Below are 15,016 nucleotides of genomic sequence, written 5' to 3'. Positions count from 1 at the left end.
CCCTTCGACCAAGGAATAATCAAACAAACTAGGGGCAACATGTATTCAGGTCTTACACATATAATATTTACAGATGGAGAGCTGTAAAACCAAAAAAGAAACTGATAACACTGAATAAAAATGATATGGTATGAAAGACAGAAAAGAGTCAAATTCTCTTAAAGGACAAAGTGTTTAATTGAATCCTTTGTTAAAAACACCAATGGCAAAGAAAGCATTACTTGTGCTGGATTCAATTCAGTGAACATAAAAAAAAGCAGTAAAAAAAAAAACTGTAATGTAAAAGTAGCATAAAACAAAGGGCCCGTATGCTAAGTGGGCACCACAGATTGTAATCTGTTAAATTACACAGCACACTGTACAGTAAACTACCAGTCTTGAGAGTATAAAAAACTAACATATCCAGTAAAAGACACAGCCCATGTATTAATACACCAAACAAAACAGGCAGTGAGGAACAAAACATCCTCTGCAAGAGAGGCTGCACAAACTCTCCCTGAGGTAAAGGTGTAGGAGATATAGGCTGTCAGGCATTTCATTCCCATCCTTCAAAACATCTTACGCTTCAAAGGTTTTTAGGACAGTACTTTCGCTCAAACCCGGCTACGTCAAACTTCCGCATGCAGCCTTTGTAGTTCATGTAGCGGATTTTTCCAAAAACGGGTCTCTCTGCCCAGCCCTGGTCGTGGACGCCACAAATAGACCACATGCAACCTGCAGGAGGGAAACACAGTAGGGAGGGCATGAATATGTGAGAAAAGTCAATTCAATACATTAGTGTCACACAGAGAATTTAATCTATGTCCTTACCGACAAACCCATTGGGGTCCTGGCCATCAAGCTCGTAGCGATCATTTAGGTACAGAGCGATTGAGAGCGCTTCCTCTGGTGAAGAAGTCCACTCCAAAATCTTTTTGGCCCAGTACATCCTCAGGAAACCATGCATCTTCCCCTCAGTGACCATCTGGTACTAATGGAAATGTGTTGTGTAAGTTAATACAGGATCAATAGTGAAATGAAATGAATAGAATAAATTGGATAGAAGATGATTCAGGTAAATATAATGATAAGGCAGCCAAAAAGAAAGATAAAATAGAAAAAAATAATAATAAAACATTAAAATAAATAAAGTAAAATAAGAATAGCAATAAAATAGATAAAATACAATAAAATAAGATAAGAAAAGATAAAACTGTTAAAAAAATATAGTTGAAATGAAATAAAATGGCAATAAGATACAGGATGGAAAGAGAAACAAAGCCTCACACAGCCTGGTGAGCAAAGTTTACAACAAAAACACTTGAATCAGAAGGTACCTGAGCTCCATTCCACAGTTTGTCATGTGTCTTTGCTTTCTCCAGCTGCTCACGTGTGTAGAGATAGGGCCTCTTGTCTTTGGCGTGATCCTTCAAGGTCTTCTGAGCCCACTCATACGCACCTGAGTCACACACACACACACACACACACACACACAATGCAGCACTCAAAATCAACTTCAAGAGCTGAATCATTTCAAAATGTAGTACACAAACTATCAATTTAGACATATTAATTCAGCTTGTGAGCAGATCTGACTGATGTCATAATGGGACACTTATCATAACAGAGTGAACAGGATGCACTTTGATGAGATCTAAACTGACCCTCAATGCTGTCGTATTTCTTGTTGTAGAAGCAGAAGTTGTCAGTCAGCTCCCTGCGCACCACCAGCTCCTCGATAAAGGAGGCCACAGAGTGACCTGCAGACTTCCCACTGTGCTGAACTTGCAGTGCAACACGCTGGGCAGACAGGTGGCCTTTTGGGGGAAATAAGAGATGAGAGGGTAAGAAGAGAGACAGAGATGATCAGAATGAGGAGGCCATGGTTTAAGGATTGAAGTTGGAATGGGGGGGGTATTGTATGAAAAATGCCATTAAAATAACATCCATTTGATTGATTCATTTACTGACTGACTAATCCATTGAGTGATATTCTGTGATCTGGTGCCATGGTTGTTCACTTTGAATTCAACTAAGCATGTTGAATAGCTCAATAAACTTCAATAGCAAGCTATTATAACTGAAAACACAGTTAGGCTGATGCCCTCTGGATGTTTGTGATCACCATCTAACCTTTTTATAAAACTTGCAGTAGTGAATATGATAGCAGTCTTGAGTGATCAACCGAATAGCGCAATTGTAAGCATTTTTCTGTGGGAAAAAAAGCTCTGTTCTGATATAAATATGCGATTAGATTTTTTAAAAATTTTTGTACATTCAAGAGTTCAATGAGTTTCGTGGGATAATCTGCTATCTGACAAAATTTCTAATAACTTGTAATGCTGTGGAGCATGGAGCGAAGTAAAGGCACCAAAGCTTTTATGACATGTAGATTTTGTCTTTTTAGAGTCTAGAGCAAGCTTTAAATTGATCTGTGGGGCACTAATATTGATCCTTGTGGGACACCAATCTATCATTTGCAGACTTTATTCTAAACCAGGATTCTCAACTTTTTTTGTTAGGCCCACTTCTGATTGTTAAAACATTTTTAGAACCCCCTTCTCAAATACGTTATTAAAAAATAAAACATAACACAACACAAAAAAGAGAACGAATAAACTAAGTTTGTTTTAAACCACGGTCTGTTTGTGCCTGAAGCCCATCCCTTTTCCTTAGGAAATATCCGTTGGGCTTCCCAGCACATTTCCAGTGGTTTGTGTTAAAGTCTCTCTGGAGCTTTGATGGTTTTAACACTTAATTTGAAAGGATTTAACCACATTCAACACTTTGTGCTTTTGGTTCAGCATCACTCCCTGCCATTATGAATCCAAATTTAATATATTCAGGATAATTTTTCCCCACCACATGCTTTAAAGCTTTTACTGGCACAGAGATGTCTCCCTCAAAACTTTCCCATTTCAAAAACCAATCCATTTTGTGCCACTGCGTTATAGGCAACTTCAGCTGGCATAAACATGTTTGTCTTTACCTGATGATGACCTGATTTTAATTGGTCACTTAAATCGTGCATTTAAAGTTGACATTTTTTAATTTATGCAGAGTCATGACCATATTTACACATAAAAATATCTAGCTTTGTAAATTACCAAAATTTTTTTTATTTTTTTCTGATTTTATCTAACCAAACAGCATTGACTCAGTGGCCCACTTGTTGAGAATTGCTTTTCTAAACCATCGTCAACAACAGATTTCTGTGAAGTTGGAGAATAAATTGTACTATAACAAGACTTAAAGCTTGTTTGCTGTGGCTGAAGGACCTTATTTTCCTCCACAAAGACACAAAGATGTGAGTTAACCACGGGTTGTAGGATTTTAGGCAGACAGTGCAGCTTAGATTCAGGCCAACAGTTGTTATGGCCACTAGTGTGGAAGGGAATGTGGGAAAGAAAAAGGTGATAAAAGGTGAAAGGTGAAAAGTGCAAATTTGACCTAATACAGAGTTGCTGCAGATCTTTACACAACCCCCCCCCCCTCAAGACATGCATTAAATTCACACCCACATTTTTTGTCATGGTGCTACTGACCGAAGCGGATCCAGGGGGACAGCTGGCTGAGGGCGACAGCGTTTGGGTCGTTGCGTTTGGTGTCAAACAGTTTAAGGCGGACATCGATAAAGGACTCCAACATGGCCATCCCTCCTTTGGTGCCCGGCTTAGCCCACTCTGGCACTCCCACTGTTTGGTCAACCTGCAGGGAGGCCAGGGTTTTATCCCAGTCTACCGGCTGTGAGGTTAAGGTCGTGGAAAAGAGAAGAAAATAACATCAGCAGAGGTCACAACTGACAGTGAAGAATGAAAATATACACTCTGGTTTTGTAAAGAACTTCAAAAGGGGTAAAGTTGTGAGCATTTCACCTTGTTTCACATTATCTGGAGGCACAAGCTAGTGAATGGCATATCAATCAGCACTGCAGTGAAAGCACACACCCCTGCAGCTTTAATATCGAGTGCTGGGGAGGATATTTTAACTTTTGTGCGGTCTACTGTTTTTATTCACTCGTCAATAAATAATGTGCAGAGGAGAGGAGCAGCTGAAGGTTGAAAAGAAGCGCTTTATTACAGCAATCTGACTCCCAAACCCCTCATCAATGAGCTCAGTGACAGCTTACCTTCCCTTATACTGATCTTCAACAACAACAAGAAAACACTTCTGAAGCAATGAATATTTTTATGAAAGGACAAATTATGATCATGCTGTCATAACCAATCCAAAAGTCCTTGAATGTGACATAAAAACAGAAAAGCATATTTACTTTTACTAAAATGAACCAAGCAGCAGCACTTACTTTGGCAGTTCTCGTAGCTGTGTGGGGGTGTTTCTCTACTGGAGGAAAGTCTGTGAAGAACTCTGGCAAAAGCTTTGTGATTTTTCCTCTGATCGTCCTGGCACCGTACTCAAGTTTAGGTGATGCCACCCAGCAGGGAACAACATTATGAGCATCAACCTATAAAAAGGAAAATTAGGTTTTTCACTCATATAACAGATAATGAAGAAATACTGACAGCACACAAGAGCACAGGCAATACATGTGATACAAGAGGGAGGCCAATCGCTTCATTTTTCATATCCATTTCTTTATGAGCGAATGTGATGAAGACAACAAATAAAGCAGAGAAACAATCAACGAAAAACAAGGGAGAAATCAAAACTAACTGCAAATAACCCGCAGAGCATCCCATCAACACACTCTTTCTCTGAGTGAGTTTTATATATATATATGTGTGTGTGTGTGTGTGTGTGTGTGTTTACCTGTATGAGGGGAATGTCCTTTGGAAGAGCCTTTTTAACACCCTCCAACCACTGCACTGGCTCTCTGAGGGGGTAGAAGTCCGTCACCACTGCGCCCAGGCTGCGGTCTGACACAAAACCAGGGAGAACTTCTGCTGCTGAACCATGTAGCAAGTGGAACTGGATGTCTAAGGTTTTGCACTCCTGTTTGGTAGGAGCAGAAAAACAGAGTTTATTAGACTTGGCTAGCTGGCAATGCATTATTGTAGAGCCTGCATTTGTTTAGTAGTATTGGTTGATCTAGCTGAGATAGAATAAAAGGTCTTATTATGTACAACTTTTCCATCAATAAAGTGAATTTAGGCAAAATGACTGATACATTACTGCATCAGATTTTAAACTCTTACCTTTTTAAGATTGAACTTAACATTTGAAACGTAACCATGTGTGTTTGATATAATAACTAAAGGGCCATTGGTTTCCAAAAGGTTAAATAGCTTGTGAAAGGCATCTGAATGCAGCACATGAAAACTGATGTCGGTCCAGGTATCAAAGGGTTTAAAAAAAAGCTAAACTATGGCAATTTTACTTGATTTTTGGGAGGGCTGATGGCTCACCTTTGAAAGAAGGCAATTTGAACCATGTGCGTAGAGTTGCAAGGGTGATGAGTAGGATTTTTTTGTAATTTGTTTATTTCCAACAATTTGCATTTTTCCATTTGTTGCATGTTGTTTCCATCAAGGACCACTTTGGTAATAAGTGTTTTAGTAATACTTTTAAATGCTCCTCCTTTGGAATTTCAGTGTTGTGAAACTCCACTGAGCCAATGTGCTTAATGAAAACCAAATTAAACTCCAGACTGGAATTTATGGCTGTTGCATTAAAATCATGAAATTAGTACCTTTGCAACTTCTTCGAGACCTTTCAACATAAAGTTGTAATGTCTCAGAGTAGACAGCTCTGATTTTGGGACAACCAGGCAGAAACACACGTGTAGAGGAAGGTTCTCCTTCAAAGCAAGCCGCTGGGCATGAATCAGCGACCAGTTATCTACAACACAGAGGTTGAAACACAACATGTTAACATTGGAGACATGGAGAAAATAAGATCGAAGTCTCTTTGAGCATTAGTTGTGTGAAGTGTTTACCTTGTACTCTGTGGTCTCTTAACATCCAGTACAGGACACCCTCTGAGCCCTGCTTTATCTTCTCAGTCTCTGATATAAAGCGGAGGCGTTTTTTGTTGAATTTCATCTCCCTCCCTTCAGTCCTCTGCTGCTTCAAAAGGTCCTTCAGCCAGCCGACAGCTTTCTCCTTCTCATCCTTTTTCATGGGAGCCAACTTCTGCTGCTTAGCACTGGGCTCTTTTGCAGCAGCAGACTCTGACTTGCGTTTTTTGCCAGACATGATGGTTTGGCTGGTGTATGACTTGGTCAGGCAGGAGAAAACTGAGCTGGGTCTCTGCTGAACGTGGGCAAGAAACCTCAACAATCGTCTTGGTGCAACAGTGGAGAAAGATGAACTGCAGAGAGTCACAGTGGAAATGGTGAAAAACTGCGGTTGAAAGTTGTAGGCACTTTTCCTAATCGATTATTGGTCAAATTAACCATCAATAAAGCATAATTTGAAAAATAAAAACACAGAGTATTTTCTTATTTCTAACAATAGCCTACTAAATGTGTTTTTCCTCAATCAAAGCTCACAGCAACGTATTGCATATAGTATGACGCCACTGAATAGCCCAACACTTAACTGAATACATTTCACGTTCAATTAAATTCTTAATCGATCGTCGATTTAATGTTACCATGAAAAACGTAACGCTGTGTCCGTAAGCAGAAGAATGCAGAAGCCAAATATTTCGAAAACAAGCGTGTGTTTGAAACAACAGCCACATTGCAAAAAGCCACCACAACACAACGAAGACGCCCATTCAAACGAGCGGTGCCTACAACTTACCTCCTCCAGATGCTATGCAACATGCAATAATTCAAACTTAGAAGTATTTAAAAGCTAGACAAGAAACGGTAGACGACGTGGCTAACACTTTCAGGGTGTACTTATGAAAATCACGTTTGTGGGCGTCGTATTTTTCTTTATGCAACCAGTTACATGAGCACGCTGGAGGCTGTACCATCCTCTGATGTGCAGGTTTTGTAACACTGCTTTTATGTCATCGAAATACATTCCCCACAATGCAAATGGAATGTCTTTACAGCGCATGCGCGGCGCCGTTTACGTTCGGGGGCGGTTCATGTCTGTTGTAGCGTAGCCTCAACAGGGACGAACAGCTAGCACGGCTGCTAACTACTATTGTATCTTTCTTTTTACGCGGGGCTCTTTTTGGTGGTTTTCAAGTATGAACAAGGGTGATTTTATATCCGGTCGCGGGAAAACACCAGCAGTCCTCGACAAAGTCGACATGTCATTGGGTAAGGTCCTTGATAGTAACGTTACTAAAATAGATAGCTAATGTTAGCTACTGGCGGGTGGGAGGATGTCTGCAACTAGCTAGCTAAATAGAGATCATTTGAGCATTCAGGCGCCCTTATTTATCATTGTCCATGTGATACATTTAACAGATGACATCATTCGGTTGAACAAGAAAGAGCAGCAGTTAAAAAGGAAACAGACCACCGTGAACCGCCGACCAGTGAAGAAGAAAGGCCGTTTGACCCAGGGAAAGGGACCCTCATCAAGAACAGCTGGGGCTTTCCAGAGAGGTTGGTGCCAATGCTGCCTCTTTTTATTTTCCATTTTCTGACGAAACAACTCCCTATATGTGGCTAATATTATCTTTACCAGGAGGTGGCGTGCCCCGAGGAGGAGCAACGAAATTAAGAAACAGAAGAGTCCCTCCCGCACCTGGTCGACGACGGGGTCAAGGGGTTATCACAGGACTGGCAGCCAGGCGGCCAGCTGCACTGCTCAAACGAGCTGGCACACTGAACAGAGCAGCAGTCAACCAGGTAACACAGGACATACTGGAGTGCACACACCAAGACAAATGTGTCAGGGCACTGATAGTGGCCTCTTATATTGGCATGAATCATCGTTTTTAGACTACTGACAACACTGGCATTTTTGCACAGATCTTATTGAACCGAGCGGTAACAGAAATGAATGAATGGGAGAAAATTTGCTCACCATAGATCCTTCCTTATATACCAGTCAAGTCCAAAGTTGGCCGTAAGGCCAACTGTGGCCCTCACAGCAGTTTTGAATTGTAAATGGCACTCTGCTTATCGCACAAAATATACCATATGATTATCATAATATTGGTTAATAAAGCAAGATTTTAATTTATATGTGATTTTTTTTTTCTTTTAAAACCCATATGATGCGAGCTGAAGCAGCTGGCCTCCAGGTGTTTTCACATTATCTGGCCCCAGTTCAACAAAGTTTGAACACCTCTGGTATGGCTTAGTCTGTTGATGGAATGATGCAAAGCAGGGGTTTTTAATACTTATTAGGGACAAGGACCCCATGGCCAAAAGAAAGACGGAGCAGCTCACCCTTAGACATATGGTATATTTTATAAAATGGAGTTGCTTAGTAAATTGGGTGGATGGAGATAATCATGCAGAGGGATATATCATATCATATATCATATCATGTCTTGACCTGTATTTGCTTTATATGAAAGTTAGAGAGGAAAATTCACTTTCAGAAAGAAAAGCTGTTAAAAATTTCTTTGAATTCATGTTAATGTGTTAATTTTAATTTTTTAAAAAAAAAAAAAAAAAAGAAAAAAAGAAAGACATCACCCCCCACCCCACCCACCGTGGTAACTCCAAAGACCCTCTAGGGGTCATGGACTCCCTGTTGAAGAACCTGGATGCAAAGTGTCTGTTTTGGGGGATGATTGTTGAAGCTTCACATCAGGTTATCGTTCAGTATGCAAAATCAGTAGGAAGGCATAGATTGAATGCAAAGTGTAATGAGAAAACAATTTTTAAAGGTAATGGGGTCAATGTTTACCCCTGTCTGGTTGACAAACACCCATTTTTTCCTGCTGAAATGAGAGATATAAAACACATCACTTCTTTTACAAAAAAAAAACTCAAGCAGATAAGAAAGTGAAGCACAGAAAACTGTCATAAGAAGAGGAAATAATGAATATTGAGAGTACAAAAAAACCTTGCCTGTACGGTACTGCTGATAAAGAAATGAAGCTCGACCAAGTTCAGCAAAGACCTTGTACATACTTACTGACAAAGAAAGACTCCACAATGACACAGTTCAGACACTGTTCAAAAACGTCTTCATTTTTTTGTTACCTTGGTAACCAATGCCAGTCTTGGTTGTCTAATATAAGAGCAAGTACACCAGCAAACTGCACTCCTGCTTTGTTGACCTGGCTCTGCCTGACCTTCATCACGCCCAGAGGCAGAGTTTTCTCCACATCCTATCGCCTGGCAACAGACATCGTCTGGTATCCAGGAACAGTGATCTCACTGCCTCTCTTGAAGTCTGCTCCAGACAAGTCGACCGTAGACACTTTTCCATTTTTTCCCCCATCATCCCAGAATTGAATCTATTGGAGGCTAGTAGAGCGCGATAAGAATCTCAGCAGATGTGATTGGGTCTTTGAACAGCCACACACTTTATTCTTTTTTCCATTAAATTTCAGTCAGTCATTGCTAAAGCTGCATTTTACATACTTAATATTGAGTTATGTAATTCCACTTTGGGATTAATTACTTTTTCTTATTCTTTTCAAAGTTATCTTTAAATTTGACTTATAATAAAACTAATAATTTTAGTGCATACAGAAATTCAAGTTTGATGCCATACACACTGATATTTCAAAGATAAATGCAAAAGCTTTTTGGGTTGGATTGTTTCAGCGTAGGATATTTATTTATTAAATCAAGCTAATGCTGGTTCTTAAACATGGCCAAAGAACTAAAGAGAAAAAGGAGATTTCTTATAACTGTTTCTCTGGCCTAACATTCAGATTGCTTATTGCTCATGTGACGCAGTACCACGAACTAACAGTGTTGTCTCTTGTTGTCTATTGTTAGAAGCAGTGCGGCTTTTCAAAAGTTTTGCCCTTGGTTATACTTTATCTCTCTTTTCCACTGCACCAGAAAACAAGACCCAAAACAAAGCCCTTCATTCAACGCACTGAAGCCCTGTACAGGAAGCCTGAGCTACAGAGGCGGCCGTACAGGCAGCCCGATCCACAGCGAGGCCAGAATGCAACAGCAGTCAGGAGACCATTTCAGCTGCGACGGCGGTGAGAACACCCCGCAACTACTTGCATGCAATCACACAGCACAGTTGCACTAATGTGTTGTTCTCTCTGAACACAAGGAGAATTGTGGGATTGGTGTAAGACCCCAAAGCAAGTCTTTAGCTGTGTCATCACACACAAGATTTATGTACATTTTCTACTTTATGTGGTTAACTGTGCAGTTTATAACCACACATAGCTGGATTTTAAAACTTGTGTTTCTTTTATGCAGACCACTACCGCCCATCCAGCAGACTCAGAGGGATGCCCGCCAGGCCACTTTTCTTTTTCACAGAGGACTCAAGGTACATGATGGGTGGTATCAAGAGTAAAATGTACTCTATTATTTGTACATTAACTTCAGTGTGTCATGGATTTTCTGTTAGTATGAGTAGTATAACCTGTTCATGTAGACATTTGAAGATAAATGGCCGAAATACATTGGGCATGGACGTGGTGCAATACATTGATGGTGTGCAGCGAGGTTTTTACCTGCCACACAGACTCTGTCTTTGCAGGTTGTGGTTGCTGCCATAGGCCGTATGAAGTGGCACTGAATGATCATTTTAACTACAGGATGCACTGATTTGATTGATTAATTTATAACATTCACAAGGCTGCTGCTTTGCATTGCCTCTGGAACAATGAGGTGTTCTTTGAAGGGCCATGCATACAGAAAAAAAGTAGCCTTGAATGAAGCCTTGAGAAGCCCAGTGCCTGCGGGGGCAAGTGTGGCTTCCGTTGTCAGGACCTTTCCAAAACCGAGCCTCACCCACTGCCACACCTTCTCAGAGTATGACTCCGTCTGAGTCACCTTTGCAGGTGAATGAAGCATCCTCCATCAAGGTGTAGGGTATGAATACAACAGCATACTTAGAGACAAATGTCTCTCTGTGGCAGAAAAAGGTAGCCGTTGTCATATTTTGTAACCATGCAGAAAAATAAAAGTTACTCCTGTTTAATATTTCCGATATGTATTTGTATCACTTTTATTTGATTTGTGCTGCAGTTTTACAGATATTGGTAGCCCATATTATACTTTTGCTATTTAAACATATTTTTAAAAAATTAAGAATGTAATCAAATATTTAAATGAATCATTCGGGAAATAAACAATAAATATATAATACATATAAGGGTATAAAGTTTACATTGAGCTGAAACTGGCATTTCCTTTCTTTTTCTTTTTAAATACCTTCTCGTTTTTCGCTCAGTTGTGTATGTTTTTTTAAAAAAAATTATCAACTTTTCCTATAAACATACAACACTTTATGATAAAATAAACATGCCTACCATTTTATAGAGACTAGAAAAGAGTGTATTTGATCCTAAATACAATCTAGCATCTAAGAAGTTAAAGTCTCATGACAATATTAAATGTCTATCTAAGTTTAACCAGTTTACATTCCTGCAGGCAGTCACACAGATCTTTGTTTATACAGAGCGTCTTCGTGACGAATACAATATGGTGTTGCATGTGGTCAATAAATGGGTTGGAGGGTATATTAAGTCACTTCCACTCCCTGCTTGTTGGTTTGGGACACTGTAACACAGAAACGGAGTGGAAGTGGGCAGGGCGAGGGTGTAGGAGGTGGTTTGGGAAAGGCCCTCAGTGTAGCAGCTTCAGCTGATTTATTATGGGATGCACTCTGCTGCTGGCATGCTGTGGCAGATGTGTTGCGCCGCATCCATGCTTCATGTATTTCACCTGTTATGCTGAGTTCCAGTGAAGTCGTAGTTTGGGATTTCTCCATTGAAATGTCCAGCTTTTAACTAAAGCAAAACAAAAGAAATGGCTGACGTTGCCAAGCTTAAGTTTTCCTTTAAGTCTCCCTGCATACATAATCAAAACACTGTTTAACGAGTCACCTAATATCATGACATCTTTTGACATCAATTTACATGCAGAACAGGTTTTATTATACTATGTCTTATTTTAATTGAACACGGAAATATTCTTAACGTTGCCTCATATTTGATGGGGTAGATGGATTTGCCCTGAGTTTACCAGTAGGAACTTCAAGTTGCATTCCATGGTACTTTTATTCAAAGGGGGTCAAAAACTTTGGAGTTTCAAGTTGTCTGAAACGCAACATTAAATCTACTTCCAAACTAAATCACACATCAGTAGACCACTATGTTTATTCTTTTTGTGCATTTCTCCATACTACAGGTACAGGCCCAGGTGCAAAAGCCAAATCCTCACAGTCCTCCGGTCCGAACTCGGCAGTGAGTATTCTCGGAGTCAGTTTTAGCGCCAGTTGTTGAAATGCCTGATTAAGCGCCCGTATCACTCAGTCTTATGTGTGAAGGAGAGGAAATCGCACTGAGGATATGAATCATTGGGAGGGGAAACAAGACCATTGTTTGCCATTTTTAGAGTTGGTGTATGTTTGTGTAATACAGTACAGCTCTCCTGTTTATCCACCAGGTGGCGCACATCGACAAGCAGCAATGGGATCTTGACTGTTTCTATAGACAACCCCACAGCCAGGACTCAGCCCGAGTAAATACCACAAACTCTTTACACAGTGATTTCACATCATGTCATTTTCACAAGTACGTTTTATTAGTCCTAACTGAAATAGTAGTGCTATAAGTTACATATATAAGAACATTTGCTGGGGCGGCCGGTGGCTGAATTGTTAGAGCAGGCGCTCCATGTACAGAGGCTGTGTCCTCGTCGCAGCAGCCGCGGGTTTGTGTCTGGCCTCCGTCCTTTGCTGCATGTCATTCCCTGTCTCTCTCTCACCCTTTTACACTACATCTGTCCTATTCAATAAGGGCAACAAAAGCCCCCCAAAATATTAAAAAAAAAAACATTTGTAGACTTGGGTTATGACTTTAACACCAATCATTAAAACACAAGCTGTCTCCAGATGAAAGTGACTGACTGTGTGACTCCTCCGTAGGCCTCCCACTGCTTGGACTCTGCATCCCCCAGCTGCCGTCTCTGCTCCCGTCAAGGTGGATATGGCAGAGAAGAAAATACCAAAAGGAGTGCCTCTGCAGTTTGACATCAACAGTGTGGGGAAGCCGGTGAGAACGTGCTACTTGGATTTCTTTCTAACTTAAAATAGAGTACAAGTCTGAAATGGTATTGAATTCATTAATCTCAAAATAAGGTGTTAATTGGTAATGAAAGAAAATGTCTTTAATCAATGTTTCATGAAGTTTAAATGCTAAGAGACGGGAGGTGGGGTTTTATGAATTTCATTTTCTGACATGGCACTGTAAAATCTAAAAATGATCAGTAACATCTTTTTTTAAATTTATTTTTTATAATTTACCGAATGCCTGTCACTTTAATGTCACCACATAAGGGTAGCAAAACCAAAAACGCTCTGGTCAACAACTGGTCGGGATGCTCAGAGCAGAGGATCCACTGTGCCAGCTCGCTTTCACTGCATGGGAGGTGGAAATTGAATGAATGAGCGGATTAATCCTAATTGTATGATTTAAATCATTTTATAGAATTATTATAATTTATAGGTAGTTCGATCATTTGTTTTCTACTTTCCCATTTTTGTGTTTTTGTTTATTTTTGTTGTTGCAAATTTTCAGGTAATTTTCTTGGACTTTTACTTATTTTTAGCTAATGTCTCTGTCATTTCTTCTTAAGTTGCTCATTGTCTTCTTCCCATGTTTTTGAAAGAAGTCCAACCAATTTTCAAAGGTTTCTATCCTCACAGTATTAAAAGTACTGCTTAATTAAGTTAACATGTCTCTGGTTTACTTTTCTTTCCACAGCAAACATCTATCACCCTGAATGAGCGATTCCGCATCCTAAAAGATAGACGCACCGCCACAGCACAAAGCAGCAAAGGCAGCCGATTTGTTACTGTGGGTTAGCCGGCAAGAACAACATGTCAGGTAATGCTCAGAAGCCCTTTTGTCCTGCTCAGACCCACACAGTGAACCCCACCTTTCTGACGAATGGGACGTGCTGACCCAGTGACTGACTTTACTAACGGGAGGGAGGGTAACAGCGGGACGCGAGTACGACATGCACAAGTGCTCCACTATGAGAGCTCAAGTGTGCAAGTGTCAATGGAAGAGTTTGTTTGAAATAAGTTCCCATTCATTGTCGATATCATTGTACTCCGCTGTTGTATTGTGGATGTCCTTTACTTGGAAGAAAGGAGCTTTTTTCCACTTTGGACTGGAGCTGCTCATGAAGACTGTTGGGAAGTAAGGGTGGCAAGTTTGTTCTCAAAATCTTATTTTGAGAATTGTTTTGTAATGTTTCTTCAAATAAATGAGTTTTTCTTTGAAGATTTGGTATACTTGTACAGCTTCAAATCAGTTTGGAGCAGACGGACACTGAAGAGCTCCATCTCTCGCTATCAAACAGCGCCATCTAGCTGTCAGACAGAAACCAGCCACGTTCCTCTCAATGGGTAACTTTGTATTTAACCTATTTTCCCATATGTTTGTGTATCAGTGACTAATGGAGACAACAATTTTTGGAAATGGTCCACTATCCAGTGAGACTGCTGCAGTTCTATGCTGTAACCACTCAGGGCAAGTTTGCACCGTCAATCCACTTAAAGTCCTTGCTTTTTTCTTTGACAGGCTCAGATTCTTATTTTAAGTGTTTTACAACATTATAGAAAGGATCACTACAGAGATCGACTGTCTTGTTCAAGAGAAACGTCCTTTTTGTGTAATTAAAAAACTGCCCAGAGATTGCTATCACTAAAGCCACCAGATTTTTTTACATAAAAATAATTCAAACATGTAAAGAGGCTGCATATGTATCATATTTAAACACAGTGTGTCTTACTATGATAAAACTGACGTTAATGTAAATGGAGTGTGGTGAGTTTGGCATTAGTGATTTCTGGCCGGGTCTGTTAAAAGGATCTTACTTAAAATAATAGATCAGTATCTTTAGAGATTCTTTCCATAATGTTATCAGACACTGAGAATAGCAATCTGAGCCTGTCAGTGGCAAAAACCAGCACTCAAAGTGGACTTACATTAACGGTGCACAATTACCCAGAGTGATTACATTGCAGCCTGTTTTGCTGCTGCCAGCCGCAGCACT

General features: G+C 40.2%; 2 protein-coding genes across 3 annotated transcripts; one reads left to right on the top strand and one right to left on the bottom strand.

Moving 5' to 3' along the window:
• Positions 1–153: 153 nt before the first annotated feature.
• cpdp (CPD photolyase) lies at positions 154–7,473 on the bottom strand. 2 transcript variants are annotated; one of them, XM_088085199.1, is made up of 10 exons: positions 7,362–7,473; positions 5,876–6,249; positions 5,630–5,778; positions 4,750–4,932; positions 4,286–4,444; positions 3,525–3,723; positions 1,644–1,796; positions 1,317–1,438; positions 811–970; positions 154–714 (listed from the first exon to the last, which is right to left on the bottom strand). In XM_088085199.1, the coding sequence occupies exons 1-10, from the start codon at positions 7,421–7,423 to the stop codon at positions 566–568; spliced, it is 1,710 nt and encodes a 569-aa protein (XP_087941325.1). In that variant the 5' UTR covers positions 7,424–7,473; the 3' UTR covers positions 154–565. The 2 variants fall into 2 exon arrangements, with proteins under 2 accessions (XP_087941325.1, XP_042354039.2); XM_042498105.2 differs by lacking the exon at positions 7,362–7,473 and adding an exon at positions 6,687–6,895.
• A 34-nt stretch (positions 7,474–7,507) lies between these two features.
• On the top strand, positions 7,508–13,818 carry LOC121951676 (UAP56-interacting factor-like). The gene is made up of 7 exons (XM_042498106.2): positions 7,508–7,696; positions 9,821–9,969; positions 10,199–10,271; positions 12,140–12,195; positions 12,398–12,472; positions 12,879–13,005; positions 13,717–13,818. The coding sequence occupies exons 1-7, from the start codon at positions 7,508–7,510 to the stop codon at positions 13,816–13,818; spliced, it is 771 nt and encodes a 256-aa protein (XP_042354040.2).
• Positions 13,819–15,016: the final 1,198 nt, after the last annotated feature.

This window comes from Plectropomus leopardus, chromosome 12 (assembly GCF_026936395.1).
Source record: "Plectropomus leopardus strain MGB_pleo_1.0 chromosome 12, ASM2693639v1, whole genome shotgun sequence".
Classification (NCBI taxonomy): Eukaryota; Metazoa; Chordata; class Actinopteri; order Perciformes; family Serranidae; genus Plectropomus; species Plectropomus leopardus.
The sequence above is the reverse complement of the archived record's forward strand: the minus strand, read 5'-3'. Positions and strand labels throughout refer to the sequence as shown.

What these genes read in the sequence shown, in the direction of transcription:
- LOC121951676 (XM_042498106.2), top strand. Translation starts at nt 7,508, where the DNA reads ATGTGGCTAATATTATCTTTACCAGGAGGTGGCGTGCCCCGAGGAGGA. An exon ending in TTTTTCACAGAGGACTCAAG is followed by an intron (nt 10,272 to 12,139) that starts GTACATGATGGG and finishes TCCATACTACAG; the next exon opens with GTACAGGCCCAGGTGCAAAA. An exon ending in TCAACAGTGTGGGGAAGCCG is followed by an intron (nt 13,006 to 13,716) that starts GTGAGAACGTGC and finishes TTCTTTCCACAG; the next exon opens with CAAACATCTATCACCCTGAA.
- cpdp (XM_088085199.1), bottom strand. Translation starts at nt 7,423, where the DNA reads ATGAGGGTCCCTTTCCCTGGGTCAAACGGCCTTTCTTCTTCACTGGTC. An exon ending in AGGACATTCCCCTCATACAG is followed by an intron (nt 4,445 to 4,749) that starts GTAAACACACAC and finishes TCCTTTTTATAG; the next exon opens with GTTGATGCTCATAATGTTGT. An exon ending in GGACCCCAATGGGTTTGTCG is followed by an intron (nt 715 to 810) that starts GTAAGGACATAG and finishes TCCCTCCTGCAG; the next exon opens with GTTGCATGTGGTCTATTTGT.